Below are 18,962 nucleotides of genomic sequence, written 5' to 3' on the forward strand. Positions count from 1 at the left end.
ATAAGACGCCACCTAGTGGGCAATGTCTACAAAGCGTGAAAGGCAGCTCGAAATTTGACACCTGCATGTTTTAAAATAAAATGTCTCTGCTCATTCCAGACCACCAAGCCAACGCCCCTAACAAAGTAACCGCATCCTGCTCAGTGCAAGCTATTGTAAAGGCCACCTTAGTTATAAAACACGTTATTAACGTTCACAGGTTATTAGCCTACTTATTGCACTGCACAGCAAGGGGCTCTCACTGCATAAAGCGGTGTGCCAACCCCCACCATTTGCGTGCCTTCTCCAATAGCGTTCTCCAAGCAGCAGGATGTCATGCTGGTAGCACGATCACGACTACATTTGCTTTCAAAATAAGAGTCTCCCTGCAAAGACACGCTAAACTGGGAATTTAGCACTGTAGTGCAGTACCAAGTTTTTTTCACAGCATTGCTACCACTTTTTAACAAATAAATTGATCATTTTATGTATTTTACTGGTATGTTGAAAGCCAATGTGTAGGCTATATTTAAAGTACACTTTTAATAAAATACAAATATATGTTATTGGAATTACTCTAAATAGAGTCGTAATTGTTCTCTTGTACTGGGCAAAGGGTGTAATACACAGTGTTGGTGGGTCCTTACTCCGCCCACTCCATTCACTGCAATTCAATACACAGTATATGGGGTACTTATTGGCTGGTAGAGAAAAAACCTGTCTCATATCAACTGGGGTGGGAAATACTCAGTCGAGTCTCTACTAACCAAATATGGTTTGATTTTGGGGGAGGACTGTGTCATATGGCCTGCTGCTGACTTTTCACTCTGCCCGCTCCATAGCCCCCAATGCAATACACTGTAATAGACTTTACATGGGATACATATTGGCTTGTAGAGGGAGCACTTACAGTTGAAGTCGGAAGTTTACATACACTTAGGTTGGAGTCATTAAAACTCGTTTTTCAAACACTCCACAAATTTCTTGTTAACAAACTATAGTTTTGGCAAGTCAGTTAGGACATCTACTTTGTGCATGACACAAGTAATTTTTCCAACAATTGTTTACAGACAGATTATTTCACTTATAATTCACTGTATCACAATTCCAGTGGGTCGGAAGTTTACATACACTAAGTTGACTGTGCCTTTAAACAGCTTGGAAAATTCCCGAAAATTATGTCATGGCTTTAGAAGCTTCTGATAGGCTAATTAAAATAATTTGAGTCAATTGGAGGTGTACCTGTGATGATGTATTTCAAGGCCTACCTTAACACTCAGTGCCTCTTTGCTTGACATCATGGGAAAATGAAAAGAAAACAGCCAAGACCTCAGAAAAATATTGTAGACCTCCACAAGTCTGGTTCATCCTTGGGAGCAATTTCCAAACTCTTGAAGGTACCACGTTCATCTGTACAAACAAAAGCACGCAAGTATAAACACCATGGAACGAAGCAACCGTCATACCGCTCAGGAAGGAGACGTGTTCTGTCTCCTAGAGATGAACGTACTTTGGTGCGAAAAGTGCATATCAATCCCAGAACAACAACAAAGGACCCTGTGAAGATGCTGGAGGATATAGATACAAAAGTATCTATATCGACAGTAAAACGAGTCCAATATCGACATAACCTGAAAGGCCACTCAGCAAGGAAGAAGCCACTGCTCCAAAACCGCCATAAAAAAGCCAGGCTACGGTTTGCAACTGCACATGAGGACAAAGATTGTACTTTTTGGAGAAATTACCTCTGGTCTGATGAAACAAAAATAGAACTGCTTGGCCATAATGGCCATCGTTATGTTAGGAGGAAAAAGGGGGAGGCTTGCAAGCCAAAGAACACCATCCCAACTGTGAAGAACGGGGGTAGTAGCATCATGTTGTGGGGGTGCTTTGCTGCAGGAGGGACTGGTGCACTTCACAAAATAGATGGCATCATGAGGATGGAAAATTATGTGGATACAGTGAGGGGAAAAGTATTTGATCCCCTGCTGATCTTGTACGTTTGCCCACTGACAAAGAAATGATCAGTCTATAATTTTAATGGTAGGTTTATTTCAAGAGTGAGAGACAGAATAACAACCAAAAAATCCAGAAAATGCATGTCAAAAATGTTATAAATTGATCTGCATTTTAATGAGGGAAATAAGTATTTGACCCCCTCTCAATCAGAAAGATTTCTGGCTCCCAGGTGTCTTTTATACAGGTAACGAGCTGACATTAGGAGCACACTCTTAAAGGGAGTGCTCCTAATCTCAGCTTGTTACCTGTATAAAAGACACCTGTCCACAGAAGCAATCAATCAATCAGATTCCAAACTCTCCACCATGGCCAAGACCAAAGAGCTCTCCAAGGATGTCAGGGACAAGATTGTAGACCTACACAAGCCTGGAATGGGCTACAAGACCATCGCCAAGCAGCTTGGTGAGAAGGTGACAACAGTTGGTGCGATTATTCGCAAATGGAAGAAACACAAAAGAACTGTCAATATCCCTCGGCCTGGGGCTCCATGCAAAATCTCACCTCGTGGAGTTGCAATGATCATGAGAACAGTGAGGAATCAGCTCGGAACTACAGGATCCTGTCAATGATCTCAAGGCAGCTGGGACCATAGTCACCAAGAAAACAATTGGTAACACATTACGCCGTGAAGGACTGAAATCCTGCAGTGCCCGCAAGGTCCCCCTGCTCAAGAAAGCACATATACATGCCCGTCTGAAGTTTGCCAATGAACATCTGAATGATTCAGAGGACAACTGGGTGAAAGGGTTGTGGTCAGATGAGACCAAAATGGAGCTCTTTGGCATCAACTCAACTCGCCGTGTTTGGAGGAGGAGGATTGCTGCCTATGACCCCAAGAACACCATCCCCACCGTCAAACATGGAGGTGGAAACATTATGCTTTGGGGGTGTTTTTCGGCTAAGGGGACAGGACAACTTCACCGCATCAAAGGGACGATGGACGGGGCCATGTACCGTCAAATCTTGGGTGAGAACCTCCTTCCCTCAGCCAGGGCATTGAAAATGGGTCGTGGATGGGTATTCCAGCATGACAATGACCCAAAACACACGGCCAAGGCAACAAAGGAGTGGCTCAAGAAGAAGCACATTAAGGTCCTGGAGTGGCCTAGCCAGTCTCCAAACCTTAATCCCATAGAAAATCTGTGGAGGGAGCTGAAGGTGCCAAACATCAGCCTCGAAACCTTAATGACTTGGGGAAGATCTGCAAAGAGGAGTGGGATAAAGTCCCTCCTGAGATGTGTGCAAACCTGGTGGCCAACTACAAGAAACGTCTGACCTCTGTGATTGCCAACAAGGGTTTTGCCACCAAGTACTAAGTCATGTTTTGCAGAGGGGTCAAATACTTATTTCCCTCATTAAAATGCAAATCAATTTAGAACATTTTTGACATGCGTTTTTCTGGATTTGTTGGTTGTTATTCTGTCTCTCACTGTTCAAATAAACCTACCATTAAAATTATAGACTGATAATTTCTTTGTCAGTGGGCAAACATACAAAATCAGCAGGGGATCAAATACTTTTTTCCCTCACTGTATATTGAAGCAACATCTTAAGACATCAGTCAGGAAGTTAAAGCTTGGTCGTAAATGGGTCTTCCAAATGGACAATGACCCCAAGCATACTTCCAAAGTTGTGGCAAAATGGCTTAAGGACAAGGTATTGAAGGTATTGGAGTGGCCATCACAAAGCCCTGACCTCAATCCTATAGAAAATTTGTGGGCAGAACTGAAAAGCGTGTGCGAGCAAGGAGGCCTACAAACCTGACCCAGTTACACCAGCTCTGTCAGGAGGAATGGGCCTTAATTCACCCAACTCATTGTGGGAAGCTTGTGGAAGGCTACCCGAAACGTTTGCCCCAATTTAAAGGCAATGCTACCAAATATTAATTGAGTGTATGTAGACTTCTGACCCACTGGGAATGTGATGAAAGAAATAAAAGCTGAAATAAATCATTCTCTCTACTATTATTCTGACATTTCACATTCTTAAAATAAAGTGGTGATCCTAACTGACCTGAGACTGGGAATTCTTACTAGGATTAAATGTCAGGAATTGTGAAAAACTGAGTTTAAATGCATTTGGCTAAGGTGTATGTAAACTTCTGACTTCAACTGTATATACCGGTCTCAGCTAAAGTGGGGTGTAAAATACCCAGTTGTCTCTACTAACCAAATATGTGCAGGTTTGGAGGGGGACTGTGTCGTACATATCCAGCAACACTTCGTTCTCCACCCCTCCATAGCCCCCAATGCAATACATGTCAGATAGTAGTTTAACTGAGAAGGAACCAGTACACACTGTAAATTATTGTGAAGATGACTGAGATAAACAGACGGTAATCAGAAACATAGATGTAGGACCATTGATAAGCAAGGAAACACTTGAGTGTAATGATTCTGAGGATGAAGTAGATAAACAGCCAATAATTCAAATAAGCAAGGTCAAGAACACTCCAGTGTGTTTTGTCAGCTGAAACAACTTTTAAGCAATTTAGGCAGGAAACTGCAAGTAAGTCAGTGTTTACACTGACCCTTAATGAATGGGAAAAGGTCCATTCACAAAGAGGTGTCAGGAATGTTAAGACATATAGCTGGGAAGGCTTATTTGCAGCAGAAGTAAAGGAATCAAATCTCTATCATACAATTATTTTTAGGAATCACCACTTTTCCGTAAGTAAAAAAATTCAGTGGAACAGGACAGACTACACAACCATTGCTTCAACAGAGGCTTCAAAACAGCTATATGTGTGACATTAGAATAATCTTTTGTGAAGGAAATGCTACCTGCAAATTTCTTACCCAATGATCTCCTCCACATCTAAAGTTAACGCTCTCAAAATTGCAGTCAGTGCAAGAAAGCCATTGATAGCCAGGGTAAATAACGAATAGTTGAGCCAAGTCATATTTCAGACAGATAGAAAAGTTCTCTCTACAAGAATATATGTATGTCATGTACAGTATATTACAGTGTATTTTATTGGGGGCTATGGAGGGGACGGAGTGAAAAGTCAGCAGCAGGCCGTACGACAAAGTCCCCCTCCAAAACTAACCATATTTGGTTAGTAGAGACGCTACTGAGTATTTCCCACCCCTTTAGCTGAGACAGTGGCGGTTCTAGACCATTTCAACTGCGGGGGCAAAGCTGGTGCCAGTTGTACTGTTAGAGGGGCCAGTTACCTTAGACGTTATTGTTGTCATATTGTTTTCTTCACTGCATAGCAGGCATTAGCAGGCAAAAGACCATGTTCATAAATATCATTGTTGCCACTGTCTAATAACGGATGTAAAAAAAAAGAACGATAGCAAAAATTTGTTATGTAAAAATGATTTCATACTCCACATTTAGGGGGGCCACAAGGGGGTCCAAAATTGTTGTCACAGGGGCACTGGCCCCCCCTGGCCCCCTCCCAGAACCGCTAGTGTAGCTAGAAGGTCTCTCTCTATGAGCCAATATGTATCCCATGTATAATATTTTACAGTGTATTGCTTTGGGGGCTATGGAGAGGGGTGGAGAACAAAGTGCTGCTGGATAAGTACGACACAGTTCCCTTTTTTGAAAAACTAAAACTATACTGAAACTATTATCTTTGACTGAAAAACGAACTAAAATAAAATAATAAACCATCATAAATTATGTTTAGATTTCGTTTTTTTCTTCTAAACTTTTCTAATGGTGTTTTCAAGCTTCTGAATCTGCCGGGTAAATGCTGCAAGTAGATGTCGATGTTTCAAATAGGCCTAGCTTGTGCATCACTATCACTATCTAAAGCTGTGCCCTGTGGCACTAGATCTGGTTTGTGCTCCTGAATCCCAAGTGTTCGTGGAGACAGTATTCTGTCTGTGGACAACTGTCATCAGACTTGAGAAACTGAACAACCACTTCTCTGGAATGCAGTCTTCTTAAAGATAAACCAGAGAATCTTGTTTGGTTGAACAGAAACACACACACAAACTGGCTGGCTGTGAACTGGGATTGGTAATAATCTGAGAGATTTAGGGAGTCCCATTGCTTTAGGACTTGGTCAGGTGGTTTAAGCATGTCCCAGTTTAGGTCACCTAGCAGGACAAATTCAGACTTAGTGTAAGGGGCCAGGAGAGAGCTTAGGGCAGGTAGGGTACAGGCTGATGCTGATGGAAGACGATAGCACCCAGCAACAGTCAACAAAGAGCTATTTGAAAGTTTAATGCTTAAAACCAGCAAATTAAATTGTTTGGGGAAAGACTTGGTGGAGACAACCGAACACTGAAGGTGATCCTTGGTAAAGATTGCCACTCCCCCACCTTTGGAAGATCTGTCTTGCCGAAAAAGGTTATAACCAGAAAGGTTAACATCAGTATTCAAAACACTCTTCCTTAGCCACGTCTCAGTAATAACCAACACATCTGGATTGGAGCTTTGAACCCACACTTTCAATTGATCCATTTTAGGTAATAAGCTTCTAGTGTTAACGTGCAGAAAACCCAGGCTTTTACGAGAGCAGAAATCAGTGAAACAGATATCAGAGCACAAATCAGAATTCGGGCTAGCAATAGTAGATGTCAAGTGCGTGTGGTCCCGTGTGGCTCAGTTGGTAGAGCATGGTGTTTGCAACGCCAGGGTTGTGGGTTTGATTCCCACGGGGGACCAGTACGGAGAAGAACAAAACATTTATGAAATGTATGCATTCACTACTGTAAGTCACTCTGGATAAGAGCGTCTGCTAAATGACTAAAATGTAGATGGGCCAGGGTGTACGTGCACATTTCCAGATATCATCAACAGTAATATAATCAAGGCACGGCATAGGACAGGGAGAGCTCTGCAGTGTTGATTTATGACATTTGAATGTGCATTAGATGGCAACACATAACAAGGCTCCTAACCCTCCCACGCATAGGCTACTTTCTCTCCCTAACACTAAAACATCAACGAAAACTAAATAGAAATGTTTTTATCAAACTGAATCTAAATAAAAACAAGTAAATCAAATCTGAAAATTAACTGAAACGAACTAAAACGAATATAAATAACAGCAAATTAAATCACAAAACTATAATAACCTGGGTAGAGATCCTGCTGAGTCTCCCTCAAAAACGAAGCATATTTGGTTAGCAGAGACCCGGCCTACACTGTAGTTTCCAACCCATTTTAGCTGAGACAGGTAGAAAAGTTCTCTCTACAAGTCCATATGTATCCCATGTAGTCTATTACAGTGTATTGCACTGTATGGAGGGAGTGGAGTTCGAAGTGTTGCTGGATATGTATGACTCAGTCCCCTCCAAACTACACATATTTGGTTAGTCGAGACCTTAGTATTTTCCACTCCACTTTAGCTGAGGTAGAAAAGTTCCCTCTACAGCCCAATACTATTAACATTCCGGTGACAACATGGTATTTTTTCATTATTGGTCTTTATTTTCATCAATTACTTATTGCCTTTTCTTCTTGGTACAATACAAGTGGCCATTGATAAAAAAAAGATATACATTTCGAAAGGTTTCGAAAATTCCATCCAAACGTGGCGTCATCATTTGTGCTGCTGGCAGAATACTAGTGCGTCCTTCCTTATACCGCCCACCCTCAATTTGACTGCAGTAATCCCGACAAGTGCATTTCACGTTATTTACTGATATGCAGCAGTATTTGTAGGAGATATGAAGCTGTGTCAGATTGTCGTCTCAAATTTCGTGTACGGGTATGTTCCTTGTCGACCACGGAGATAATTGCGATTTTGCAACGGATTACGACGACCGACCCTTTTCTCAAACCGCGGTTCCGTATTGACTGAGCACTATGTATTCAACTTTCTGAAAAACATTGGGCCGTGGCTATCTGTAGCCTCTTTGCCAACAGCAACAATGTATCATGTTATAAAAGGACTTGTTCTAACAGAATCCCGATGCTTGGATCACGATAGTGAAAGGTCATACCAAGACCTATTCGATAAACTGGACACCAACAAGGATGGGAAGGTCGACGTCGCCGAATTGAGAGCGGGCCTAACCGCAATGGGCATATCATTCCGTAAAGGTGCAGCGCAGGTAAATGTCAATGCGGAGCCATGCGGTTTCCCGACGTGAAGGATTTGGGATTTGGGATTGGGACAGCATGTGTAGCAAATATACGCAACACAGACCTAGAAATATGCCATTCTCATTCACTTGGCCTATTCGCCCATTTGTGGGCATTTCCCTGTAAATAAAACAACCTACACTTTATATATACTAAATACTAAACTTTAGCCGACTAACTAGTTTCTCCCTGTCACATCCTGGAGCGATAAAGCAGTAGTAACAGTGTTAGTATCAGAGCAGGGCTGGTTTAAAGGGGCAATCTGCGATTAAAACAACAAAGCGGACATCCCACCACTGTTTCAGCTGAGGGATGAGACTGGATAAATGTTATATAAAAAGGGGGAGGGGCCCCAGATCTGTCTCCATCCATATGTTAGTACAACATTTGATTTATTGGCCCGGTTTTGACGAAACTTGGGTGAATGATGTGTCTTGCCATTGAGATGTGACATTTACAAAATAACACTGATTGGCCCAATGGGGGCGCTGCATCATTCTTGGAGGACGACATTTTTACTGTTGCCTTGTTTTAACCATGTTTTGAGGCTATACAGTATTTGTTTACAATGAAATAACTAAAGTAAATCAAGCTTATGTTTTTGGTTCTGATGGGGTTAGACAGTTGAATCTCATGAGGCTTTTATAAGTCAGATTCTTCAAGAATCAATGAGTATGTATCATGAATTTAAAAGTTAAAAAATGTATTACAGATTGTCCGGCAGGACACAGGTTTCATCATCAATATGACATCTACATTAGGACATCTACAAATTACTCATCCCCAGTATCAGGGAATGAAAACAGATATTGGTTTGTGTTGCTACTAGCACCACTAGAGTGGAAGATACCTGTCCCATTGACTTGGCCATCTCCAGTCATTATGCAATATTCATTACCATTCAATATTCATTAATGTGCACAACATGCTCTTATAGTTACATAGTAACGCTATAACATTAGCCTACCATTTAATGATAGCATTGAAAAACTATACTGTTCCTGTGTGAGTCAGTATGCAACTGCTTGAATTAGTGAGGCAGCCTATGTGATGCCTATGAGTCGTAGTCGTGTGTGAGTAACCTTGCCAATGTACAAAGTTCTGCTTCAATGATTCACCTTCCAACAGTGAGGCAAATAAACTAATCCTGTCATTTGTGTTTGTGCAGAAAATTGTATCGTCTGGTGACAAAAACAAAGATGGAGGGCTTGACTTCAATGAGTTCAACAAATATCTGAAAGAACACGAGAAGAAACTGCGCCTGACGTTCAAGAGCTTGGACAAAAACAACGATGGTAGGTTACCATATCATATCCTTCTCCACAAAGCACTGGTGATTTTTTGGGGGGGATCACTGGTGACACAAACTTTAGGGAAGTACAGTACTTGATGAGCAGCAAGATCACTACAGATAGACTTCAGTACTTGACATTTGTCCAGGACCCTAGGATGACGGGAGATGCGTTCAATACCGTCCACTAGGGGCTACGTGAGCACGTATTACCGTCTGGCTCCCAGTTTGCTAGGGCGTTGTGGATGGGGATACAGGAAGGGTCACGGCTTCAATCCCAGCTTGGCACTCATTTTTTTCTTCTATTTTAACCTTATCCCAAACCTTAACCAGTCAGAATTAATGCCTAAACTTAATCCTCCAGTTTTTATGATTAACTGTCAATTTGTTCTGTTTTAACAACCTTCACCTTTTACCTACTTTCACTTCACCCATAGATGTTTATCCCTCCCTGGACAATTTTTGAATACTGAAGTGAGACTGTGAGATCTTGTTGTGATGAGACCTGTCTCTGTCCGAATGACTGCACATGATTCTCATAACAATGTAATATCACTGTTACAACAACAAGGCATGATAGAACATGCATTATACTTATGAACATATACTTATGAACTAGAGAATGTACTTAAACAAAACCTTGAAATGTTTATATCATTTCCTCCAGGGCACATCGATGCCTCTGAGATCAAGCAGTCCCTTGAAGAGCTGGGCATGGACATAACCAAGGAAGAGGCCCAGACCATCCTTCAAAGGTTTGTCCTCATAAGCTAAGTGTCCCTTCATTAGCCATGTCATTTCTTACAAACTATAAGCATTTTAGTCGATTCAACTAATCATCAAACCCTTTATTAGTTAATTTAGTGGTGGGCTGGAACAAAAATTGTCAAGTTGGCTAAAGCAGAAGTAGAATGGTAACCAGGCTAGTACTGTTACTACCTGCTCTGTGACCTCATATCCTGTCTGTGCAGCATGGACATCGATGGCACCATGATGGTGGACTGGAACGAGTGGAGGGATCACTTCCTGTTCAATCCTGCCCATAACCTGAACGAGATCATACGCTACTGGAAACACTCCTCGGTGAGTGGGTTACCCAGTCCGGAGTCCAGATTCAAACCTGCAACCACACACCCCTTGAAAAACAAGATATGTACAAGCAATATTGTGGAGAAACTCCTATCCTATTGACTTTCTTTGGACAAAATGTTCATCTCCAGTGGATTGTTTATCTCCAGTGGATCATCTTACAAATTCTGTTTCTAGGAAATAGCGAGTCCCTTTTATAACTTTTTGCTGAGACACTACATGCTAGGCTGGTGTTGCTGCAACTTCTCAAGCCACAACTGGTGAGATAGCAGGTCTGGATAAGAAGTTCCTCTCTCAGCAGTGTGTGAGAATAGGCCTGTTGGTAGGGTAGGTGGTAGTGTGTGTTTGTCTACAGAAAGTTTTGTTGACCACATGTGTTACTTACAATAGCATGCAGTTTATCTTACATACCTGACTGACAAAGTTGCAGCAATATAAAAGGCTGCAGTGCATGGGGGCTATTGATCACCACCGCACAAGTTTTCAAATATTTTTCCCGATGTATGCTTGAGTGCAAAATGCTATGAAAACGTTCAAAACTCTTGGTGGCGGTTGACGGGTATAAGGACAATTTAACCTAATTCTTCTTTCGCTCACTAGGTGCTAGACATAGGTGAGAGCATTGCCATCCCTGATGAGTTCACAGAGGAGGAGAAGACCTCGGGTGGCTGGTGGAAACAGCTGGCTGCCGGGGCGATGGCTGGGGCAGTCTCTCGCACAGGCACCGCCCCCCTGGACAGGGTGAAAGTCTTCATGCAGGTTGAGTACTGGAAGGGTCGTTACTAAAGAGGATGGGAATATAATGCTTTATAACTACAAGTATGATTTAACCACAACCCTTATTCCTAACCTCATACCTAGTGAAAGAAACTACAGTATATGAATGCAAACATTTCATCGAAATGGTGTGTTCTCCAACCCCTGTGGTTGTGTTTCAGGTCCACTCCTCCAAGTCCGACCGGATCACCCTGCTGGGAGGATTCAAGCAGATGATTAAGGAAGGGGGTGTGGCCTCATTATGGCGAGGGAACGGGGTCAACGTGTTAAAAATAGCCCCTGAGACTGCTATCAAATTCATGGCCTACGAACAGGTTGGACACCGTTCTTTCTGTTTAGTTGTCACATTTGATGGACGGAGGGGGACAAGCAGGGGGAGAGAGAGAGACCTATAGAGGAAGTATAGAGGAAGTTATAGCGAGATATTTAAAACAGGAAGTAAATAATACAATGATAGCGGGAATAGGAAATGTGTCAGAGAGGGGAAGACAGACATGGAAAAGGAACACCTACAGTAGAATGCTGTTCATTGACTACAGCACAGCGTTCAACAGCATAGTGCCTTCCAAGCTCATCACTAAACTATGGACCCTCAAGAGTAGGTTAAAGTACTTTCATTTGGCACTCTGAAATTCAAGTACTGGTATACCTTGAAAATCAGACATTTTCTCAAGTTGGCATTTGAAAGTACTTGAATTAAAATGAGGGGAGAACAGATAATGATCAAATATGTTTAGAAAAATATTAGAAAAATGTATTGGTTTTGCACACTATTTTCCAGGCAGACTACCAAGTTTTATTTCCTCTCGTGTTTCGCGCTGTGGTTGCCAGGCGAGCTCGCTCATTCCACCCACACTGCCACTCAGCCAGGCAGGTACAGAACTGACTGATTAGGCGCGGCCAAATGTCACATCGATAGCTAAAATTCCCAGGGCGCCCGCTATATTCCACTTTATCAAGCGGCAGCTGTGCTTCTGCTGTTCTGGTGGCCGTTCACGTGCCGTTTTCCTCATACAGCCCTCCCGCCCTTCTCCAGTAGGCATGTCCCAAAACTCTGCTCATCACTACTCAAATGTCAAAATCATCAGTACTGACTTACCACTCATGTATGTAGTAAATAAGTAGTGAATTATTGAGTAGAACTTGTAAGGTAGTGATGAATATTATGTTTATTTTCTTTACATGAGGTTGTGGTGCTATACTGCCATCTGATGGTGACTAGAAACTATTGCATAATATGAACTATTAGAAATTGATGTTCCTTGAAAATAAATATTAGTGCTTGAAAAAGTACTTGGAAGTCCTTGAATTTGACTGTCTGTATGAACCCTGGACCCTGGGATTAAACACCTCCCTCTGCAATTGGGTCCTGGACTTCCTGACGTGCCGGCCCCGGTGGTGAGGGTAGGCAACAACATGTCCACCGCACTGACCCTTAACACGGGGCCCCTCAGGGGTGTGTGCTTAGTCCCCTCCTGTACTCCCTGTTCGCGCACGATTCCAACACCACAATTATGTTTGCAGACGACACGAAGGTGGTAGGCCTGATCACCGACAACGATGAGACAGCCTACAGGGAGGTCAGAGACCTGTCAGAAAGACAAAAGAGCTGATCGTGGACTACAGGAAACGGAGGGCCGAGCACACCCCCATCCACATCGATGGGGCTGTAATGGGGCAGGTCGGGAGCTTCAAGTTCCTCGGTGTCCACATCGCTAAGGAAGTATCATGGTCCACACACACACACACACACACACACACACACACACACACACACACACACGTCATGAAGAGGACACAACAATGCCTCTTCCCCCTCAGGAGGCTGAAAATATTCGGCATGGGCCCTCAGATCCTCAAACAGTTCTACAGCTGCACCATCGAGTGCATCCTGACTGGTATGGCAACTGCTCGGCCTCCAACCTCAAGGCACTACAGAGGGTAGTGCGTACGGCCCAGTACATCACTGGGGCCAGGCTCACTGCCATCCAGGACCTCTATACCAGGCAGTGTCAGAGGAAGGCCCTTAAAATGTTCAAAGACTCCAGCCACCAAGTCATATACTGTTCTCTCTGCTACCTCACGGCAAGCTGTACTGATGCACCAAGTCTGGAACCAACAGGACCCTGAACAGCTTCTACACCCAAGCCATAAGACTGCTAAATAGTTAGCTACCCGGACTATCCACATTCATCCTTTTTGCATTAACTCTTTTGACTCATCACATACACTGCTGTTACTGTTCATTATTTATCCTGTTGCCTAGTCACTTTATCCCTACATGTATGTACATATCTACCTCTACCTTTCACTGCTAGTCTACGGCTGTTATTTACACAGAGAGAGAGAGGGGTTCTAATAGTATCTCTGTGTTATCCTCATGGTGTTTTTCAACTCTCTCCCCCATCAGTATAAGAAGCTGCTGACACCAGAGGGAGGGAAGGTCCAGACCCACCAGAGGTTCATGGCTGGCTCTCTGGCAGGAGCCACCGCCCAGTCATCCATCTACCCCATGGAGGTGAGAGGACAACCCACTGTTACAGAGGGTCTCCGCCACTGTCAGATCCCTGGAATTCATTTGATCAAGTAGCATTCCCATAATACAGCAACATTAATCAGTCAACTGCATTCACGTTATCAGGTAGTATTCAATTAATTTAACATAGGAAACATTTTATCTCAGGAAGAAATATGTCCCTGAAAATATATTTCTCAGGTACATTTTGAACCTAAAAGTTTAAACTAAAACGTTAGTGTAACTGAACATACAAACATTTCATGGGAACGTTGCAGGAACATTTCTGTGTATCAGTTGTCAGGACATCACCTGATGGTCCCAAAGAATCGTCGTTTTTGTTCATTAAATATCACACCTTGTTACTTTTGTTGAGCCCATCAAGGCCCTGATTGGCGAACCACTGATCTTTGTTTTTGTCAAGGTTAGTGCACACGCACGCACGCACAGTGCTTTAACGTAGTGTTTTCAACTTTCATACTGTATTTGACACACTTTGACATGATTACATTGTGCATTTTCATTTATACAGTCATTATTATTCAGTGTCCAAGCTGTCATCAAGGCAAAGGGTGGCTATTTGAAGAATCTCAAATATAAAATATACTTTGATTCGTTTAACACTTTGTTTGGTTACTACATGATGTGTTATTTCATAGTTGTGATGTCTTCACTATTATTCTACAATGTAGAAAATAGTAAAAATAAAGAAAAACCCTTGAATGAGTAGGTGTTCTAAAACTTTTGACCGGTAGTGTATGTTAATGTAATTATTTGGCAAACACCCTTAACTGACCTAATTAAAATCAGTTTCTCATTGAAAGATTGCAATCTGTAGGATCAGCACAAATTATGACAGCATTTCCACTACCTCTCATAAACTATCAGTACTTATTAATTCTATATAGCTGAGCATCATCTCTCCATTGTCTTCTTTCTCCTTTTAGGTAATGAAGACCAGACTGACTCTGGGGAAAACTGGCCAGTATAATGGAATGTTTGACTGTGCCAAGAAGATTCTGAGGAAAGAGGGCATCAAAGCCTTCTATAAAGGCTACACTCCCAACATGATAGGCATCATTCCCTATGCTGGCATCGACCTTGCTGTTTACGAGGTATGCAGGCTGACGATTTCTATCAGAGTCAATGCTGTTTCTCATTCCACATTGTAGTACTGCAGTGATTTACAGTTCACTGACGTGCATTGCCGAAAACAGAGAATTCCATAATCTTGGACGTTTTTCAGGACTCAAGATTACAATCCAGTGAATCCAGTAAATTGCGTTCATCAAACGTTGTGTTATACTAAATGACAGAAGGCTTACCACATTAATGTGACCAATGTCTGAACACAGATTCTCTTTGGCGCCAGTCACACTCCCTAAATGATGATACTTCCCTTGTCCTTTACCCCACCCTCTCTTTGTGTACCCTAGAGCCTGAAGAATGCATGGTTGTCCCGCTATGCCAAAGACACAGCCAACCCTGGCATCTTGGTGCTGTTGGGCTGTGGCACCATCTCCAGCACCTGTGGCCAGCTGGCCAGCTACCCCCTCGCCCTGCTTCGCACACGCATGCAGGCACAAGGTAATAAATACATCTGCAACTAGATCAGATATTCTTTACTTATTGAAGCCGAAAAACATTCCACATCTTCTCTCCAGCAGCACAGAAAGAAATCTTTGGCGAATGAAACCAGCTGCTACAGATGGTGTATGTTCTGATATGTAGGCTGTGTAACCTTTTTCTGTCCTGATATGTAGGCTGTGTAACCTTTTTCTGTCCTGATATGTAGGCTGTGTACACTTTTTCTGTCCTGATATGAAGGCTGTGTAACCTTTTTCTGTCCTGATATGAAGGCTGTGTAACCTTTTTCTGTCCTGATATGTAGGCTGTGTACACTTTTTCTGTCCTGATATGAAGGCTGTGTAACCTTTTTCTGTCCTGATATGAAGGCTGTGTAACCTTTTTCTGTCCTGATATGAAGGCTGTGTAACCTTTTTCTGTCCTGATATGTAGGCTGTGTAACCTTTTTCTGTCCTGATATAAAGGCTGTGTAACCTTTTTCTGTCCTGATATGAAGGCTGTGTAACCTTTTTCTGTCCTGATATGTAGGCTGTGTAACCTTTTTCTTTCCTTCTGCATCCTTTTTTTCATTTACTGTCTCTCAGCAACTCTGGAAGCATCGGACAAGTCCACCATGACTGGACTGATGAAGGGGATCATGGCTAACGAGGGTTTCTTTGGACTGTACCGGGGTATCCTGCCTAACTTCATGAAAGTGATTCCTGCTGTGAGCATCAGCTATGTGGTCTACGAGTACATGAAAACCGGCCTGGGGATCTCCAAATGATGCAGGGACAGTCAGACAGGATGTTAAGTCTTTAGGTCTTTTGGGCAGTTTAGTTGGAACTTAGTGATCCGCACAGACTTTTTTGATCTCATGTAGACAACCAAACGTTGCCATCTTGTGATCACTCTGTGTACTGAGCCTTACGAGGAGAACCATGAAATCAAGGTTGGGTCTGAGATAGGCCATAGCAGTAGACTCTCCAAAAATGATGCTCTCCTCTTTAACTCAAGGTGAAATTCCAATATGGTGCAATATACCTGTTAAGAACTGCGTTATGGATCTTAAAACATAGAGGGTGAGAGGACAAGGTATTGATGTCTTCAGGTGAACACTGTGGACGAGGTTCAAGAGCTTTGTCAAAAGTATTTTTGTTCCACTGTAATATTAGACGCTCCATGCGCACTTTTGAGAGAATCCCACACTACTACAGTTTACTATAGAATTCTGTGGTAAATTGTAGTCTGGGTACCAGTCAATTTAGCTAACGTTCCACTAGCTGTACTCCGAGTCATATGCCAGAGATATATTTAAAGAATGAAGAAAGACCAGTCTCTCTGGCATATGACATGGAGTAGGCTACAAGGAGTGGAATGTTAGCTAAAAAGACTGGTACCCATCATCAACGATCACTCGGGGTTGAGTATGATTATCCTCCTGGTGGGTCCTGCTTGTGGGTCTTCAGATGGCCGACGAGGCCAATCCGGGAGCCACATATTTTGATGCGGTATGGGCATGGGTGAGTGGTGGTGGTGGGTGGGCGTTCTTGATGGGAAGTCTCTCCTTTCGAAGTTGCCGCTTGTCCTCTGCGGCACGGCAGAGATTTTCTTTGTACCATGCCACTTCGTCATGGACAGCTTTTATCCATGTCGACCTATCGAGGAGTGGAATGTTAGCCAAAAAGACTGGTACCCAGGCTAAGTAAACTGTAGTATACTGTAGAATACTATACTACACACCAGTATCCCTCGATCAGGGGTATTACTTAATATATCATTTGGTAGTATACTGTAGAATATTATACTACACACTAGTATCCCTCGATCAGGGGTATTACTTAATATATAATTTGGTAGTATACTGTAGAATACTATACTACACAGTGTGGTATCCCTAATTCATGTGTAGTACTTACTGTAGAATTCTGTAGTGAACTGTAAAATACTATACACTGTATTAATATGATCATATTTCATTTGAATATGCCCAGTCAATTCCCCTCCCCATATTCCAATTTGTGCCACCCGTGAGTGAGAAGCCTACATGCCAAGTATAGACCACATATTGTGTTCCCTACAGGTTATGGAAAATGTGCTCTTTTAGTATTTGTCCAGTAGGTTTCCTCAAGGAGAAAGCCCCCACTTCTATATCAAAGATAATAAAACAAAAGCACTATAGTAAATACTACAGTAATGTCTGAAAAAAACACCACAGTAAATACTATAGTTTATATTCTACAATTTTTAAACTATAGTAATATTACAGTATTTATGATATAATAAATTGTAAATACTATAGTATATTAGTAATATATATGCATAAAACAGTACAGCAATGTCCACAGAACACTGCAGTACATACTATAGTTTTTTAAACTATAGTAATACTACAGTATTTATAAGTGTGCCTTACCCTCAGTTCAATATCATATTTTTCTATTTTATTTGGTTCGTTCTATTTATTTTTTACAGATTAGTGTCATTTACAACTGCTGTTTCAATGCTATGTTTTCATGTGTTTTAGCAGATGATTTACAAACATGTATTTTTTTACTTTATGCTTTTCTTGAAAGACAATGACTACCTTGTTGTTGTTGACTGTTAAGCTGAATCTCAAGCAAAAATATTCATAGTTACAAAAGCTCGCATGCAAATATTGTCTATGAATCATTACTGGAGCTGAGGGGGGAAGTCTTAAAAAATGCTGCCTCATTTTTTGCTAAGCTTGACTGAAATTCAAGTAGGTTGTGTACACTGTCAATACTGGTTTCCAATTCATAATCACTTCAGGGTCCCCCCTACACACACACACACACACACACACACACTCCATATGCATGCCATGCACCCACTAAACATTTTTACTACTTGAGGCCAATGGTTGTTATGTTGCCTCAATGTCTTATGTCTTAATTATGTTTGAATATGTAATAGGTCTACTATACCTGAATCGATTGACATTGTGAGAGTTGAATGTTGATGTTCTCACAAAGCTTAGACAGAAAGAAAAGCAATACATGTCTTATGGGTCGAAACAAATGTTTACAGATGGTTGTCCACGTATAAATCAATATTCATAATGGAATATTTTCAACTTGGCAAAGCCAAATCCAAATGTTCAATGCTGTGTGCATGTCGCATCTAGAGGTCTTGCAGTGCACGTTTGTGAATGCTTATTCCGCGAATGATTTAATTGAACTGTGTCAATCAACTCTAGATCATCGTCATCCCTGTGCGGACATCCAAAAACCTATCCAATCATTTTACAGTGTATCTTTTTAAAATTATTATTCATAATACAAAAATCAACAACTTACATCAAACATGTCTAACAAAACAAAATACAGGTATTAACAAGAAAATACTAAAACATACAAAAAATATCAATAAAAAAATAAATAACTATTCTAGTGCAATTGTATTCACTCTGAAAAAAATCTCATTATAATGATTCAGGAAGATGTTATTCTTGTTGTTATTCACTAGGGATAATGTCTTAACAAGATAATTAAATTCAATCAAAAATATGTGTAATTTGGTATAGCATTCTGGAATTTTTGTTTGTTTATAAAGTATTTGGCAACAAGATAAAAAAAAAAAATCTCAATCATTTCAGTGGTCTTGTTATCATTGCAATAGTAGCATGTTATGTCCTTCATGTCAAAAACATGG

The 18,962-nt window shown here is 41.6% G+C and overlaps 1 protein-coding gene and 1 non-coding gene across 2 annotated transcripts; both read left to right on the top strand.

Annotated features, from left to right (window-relative positions):
* The first annotated feature begins 7,512 nt into the window (after nucleotides 1-7,512).
* Nucleotides 7,513-18,695, top strand: LOC106600565 (calcium-binding mitochondrial carrier protein SCaMC-1). Its single transcript, XM_014192022.2, has 10 exons — nucleotides 7,513-8,018; nucleotides 9,218-9,344; nucleotides 10,008-10,095; nucleotides 10,312-10,423; nucleotides 11,030-11,188; nucleotides 11,368-11,520; nucleotides 13,617-13,724; nucleotides 14,669-14,836; nucleotides 15,158-15,308; nucleotides 15,893-18,695. Exons 1-10 carry the CDS (start codon nucleotides 7,836-7,838, stop codon nucleotides 16,072-16,074), a joined length of 1,431 nt encoding a protein of 476 aa, XP_014047497.1. The 5' UTR covers nucleotides 7,513-7,835; the 3' UTR covers nucleotides 16,075-18,695.
* LOC123741934 (U7 small nuclear RNA) lies at nucleotides 17,379-17,431 on the top strand. Its single transcript, XR_006769458.1, has one exon. It is a non-coding gene; the product is annotated as a U7 small nuclear RNA (small nuclear RNA).
* Nucleotides 18,696-18,962: the final 267 nt, after the last annotated feature.

This window comes from Salmo salar, chromosome ssa03 (genome assembly GCF_905237065.1).
Source record: "Salmo salar chromosome ssa03, Ssal_v3.1, whole genome shotgun sequence".
Classification (NCBI taxonomy): domain Eukaryota; kingdom Metazoa; phylum Chordata; class Actinopteri; order Salmoniformes; family Salmonidae; genus Salmo; species Salmo salar.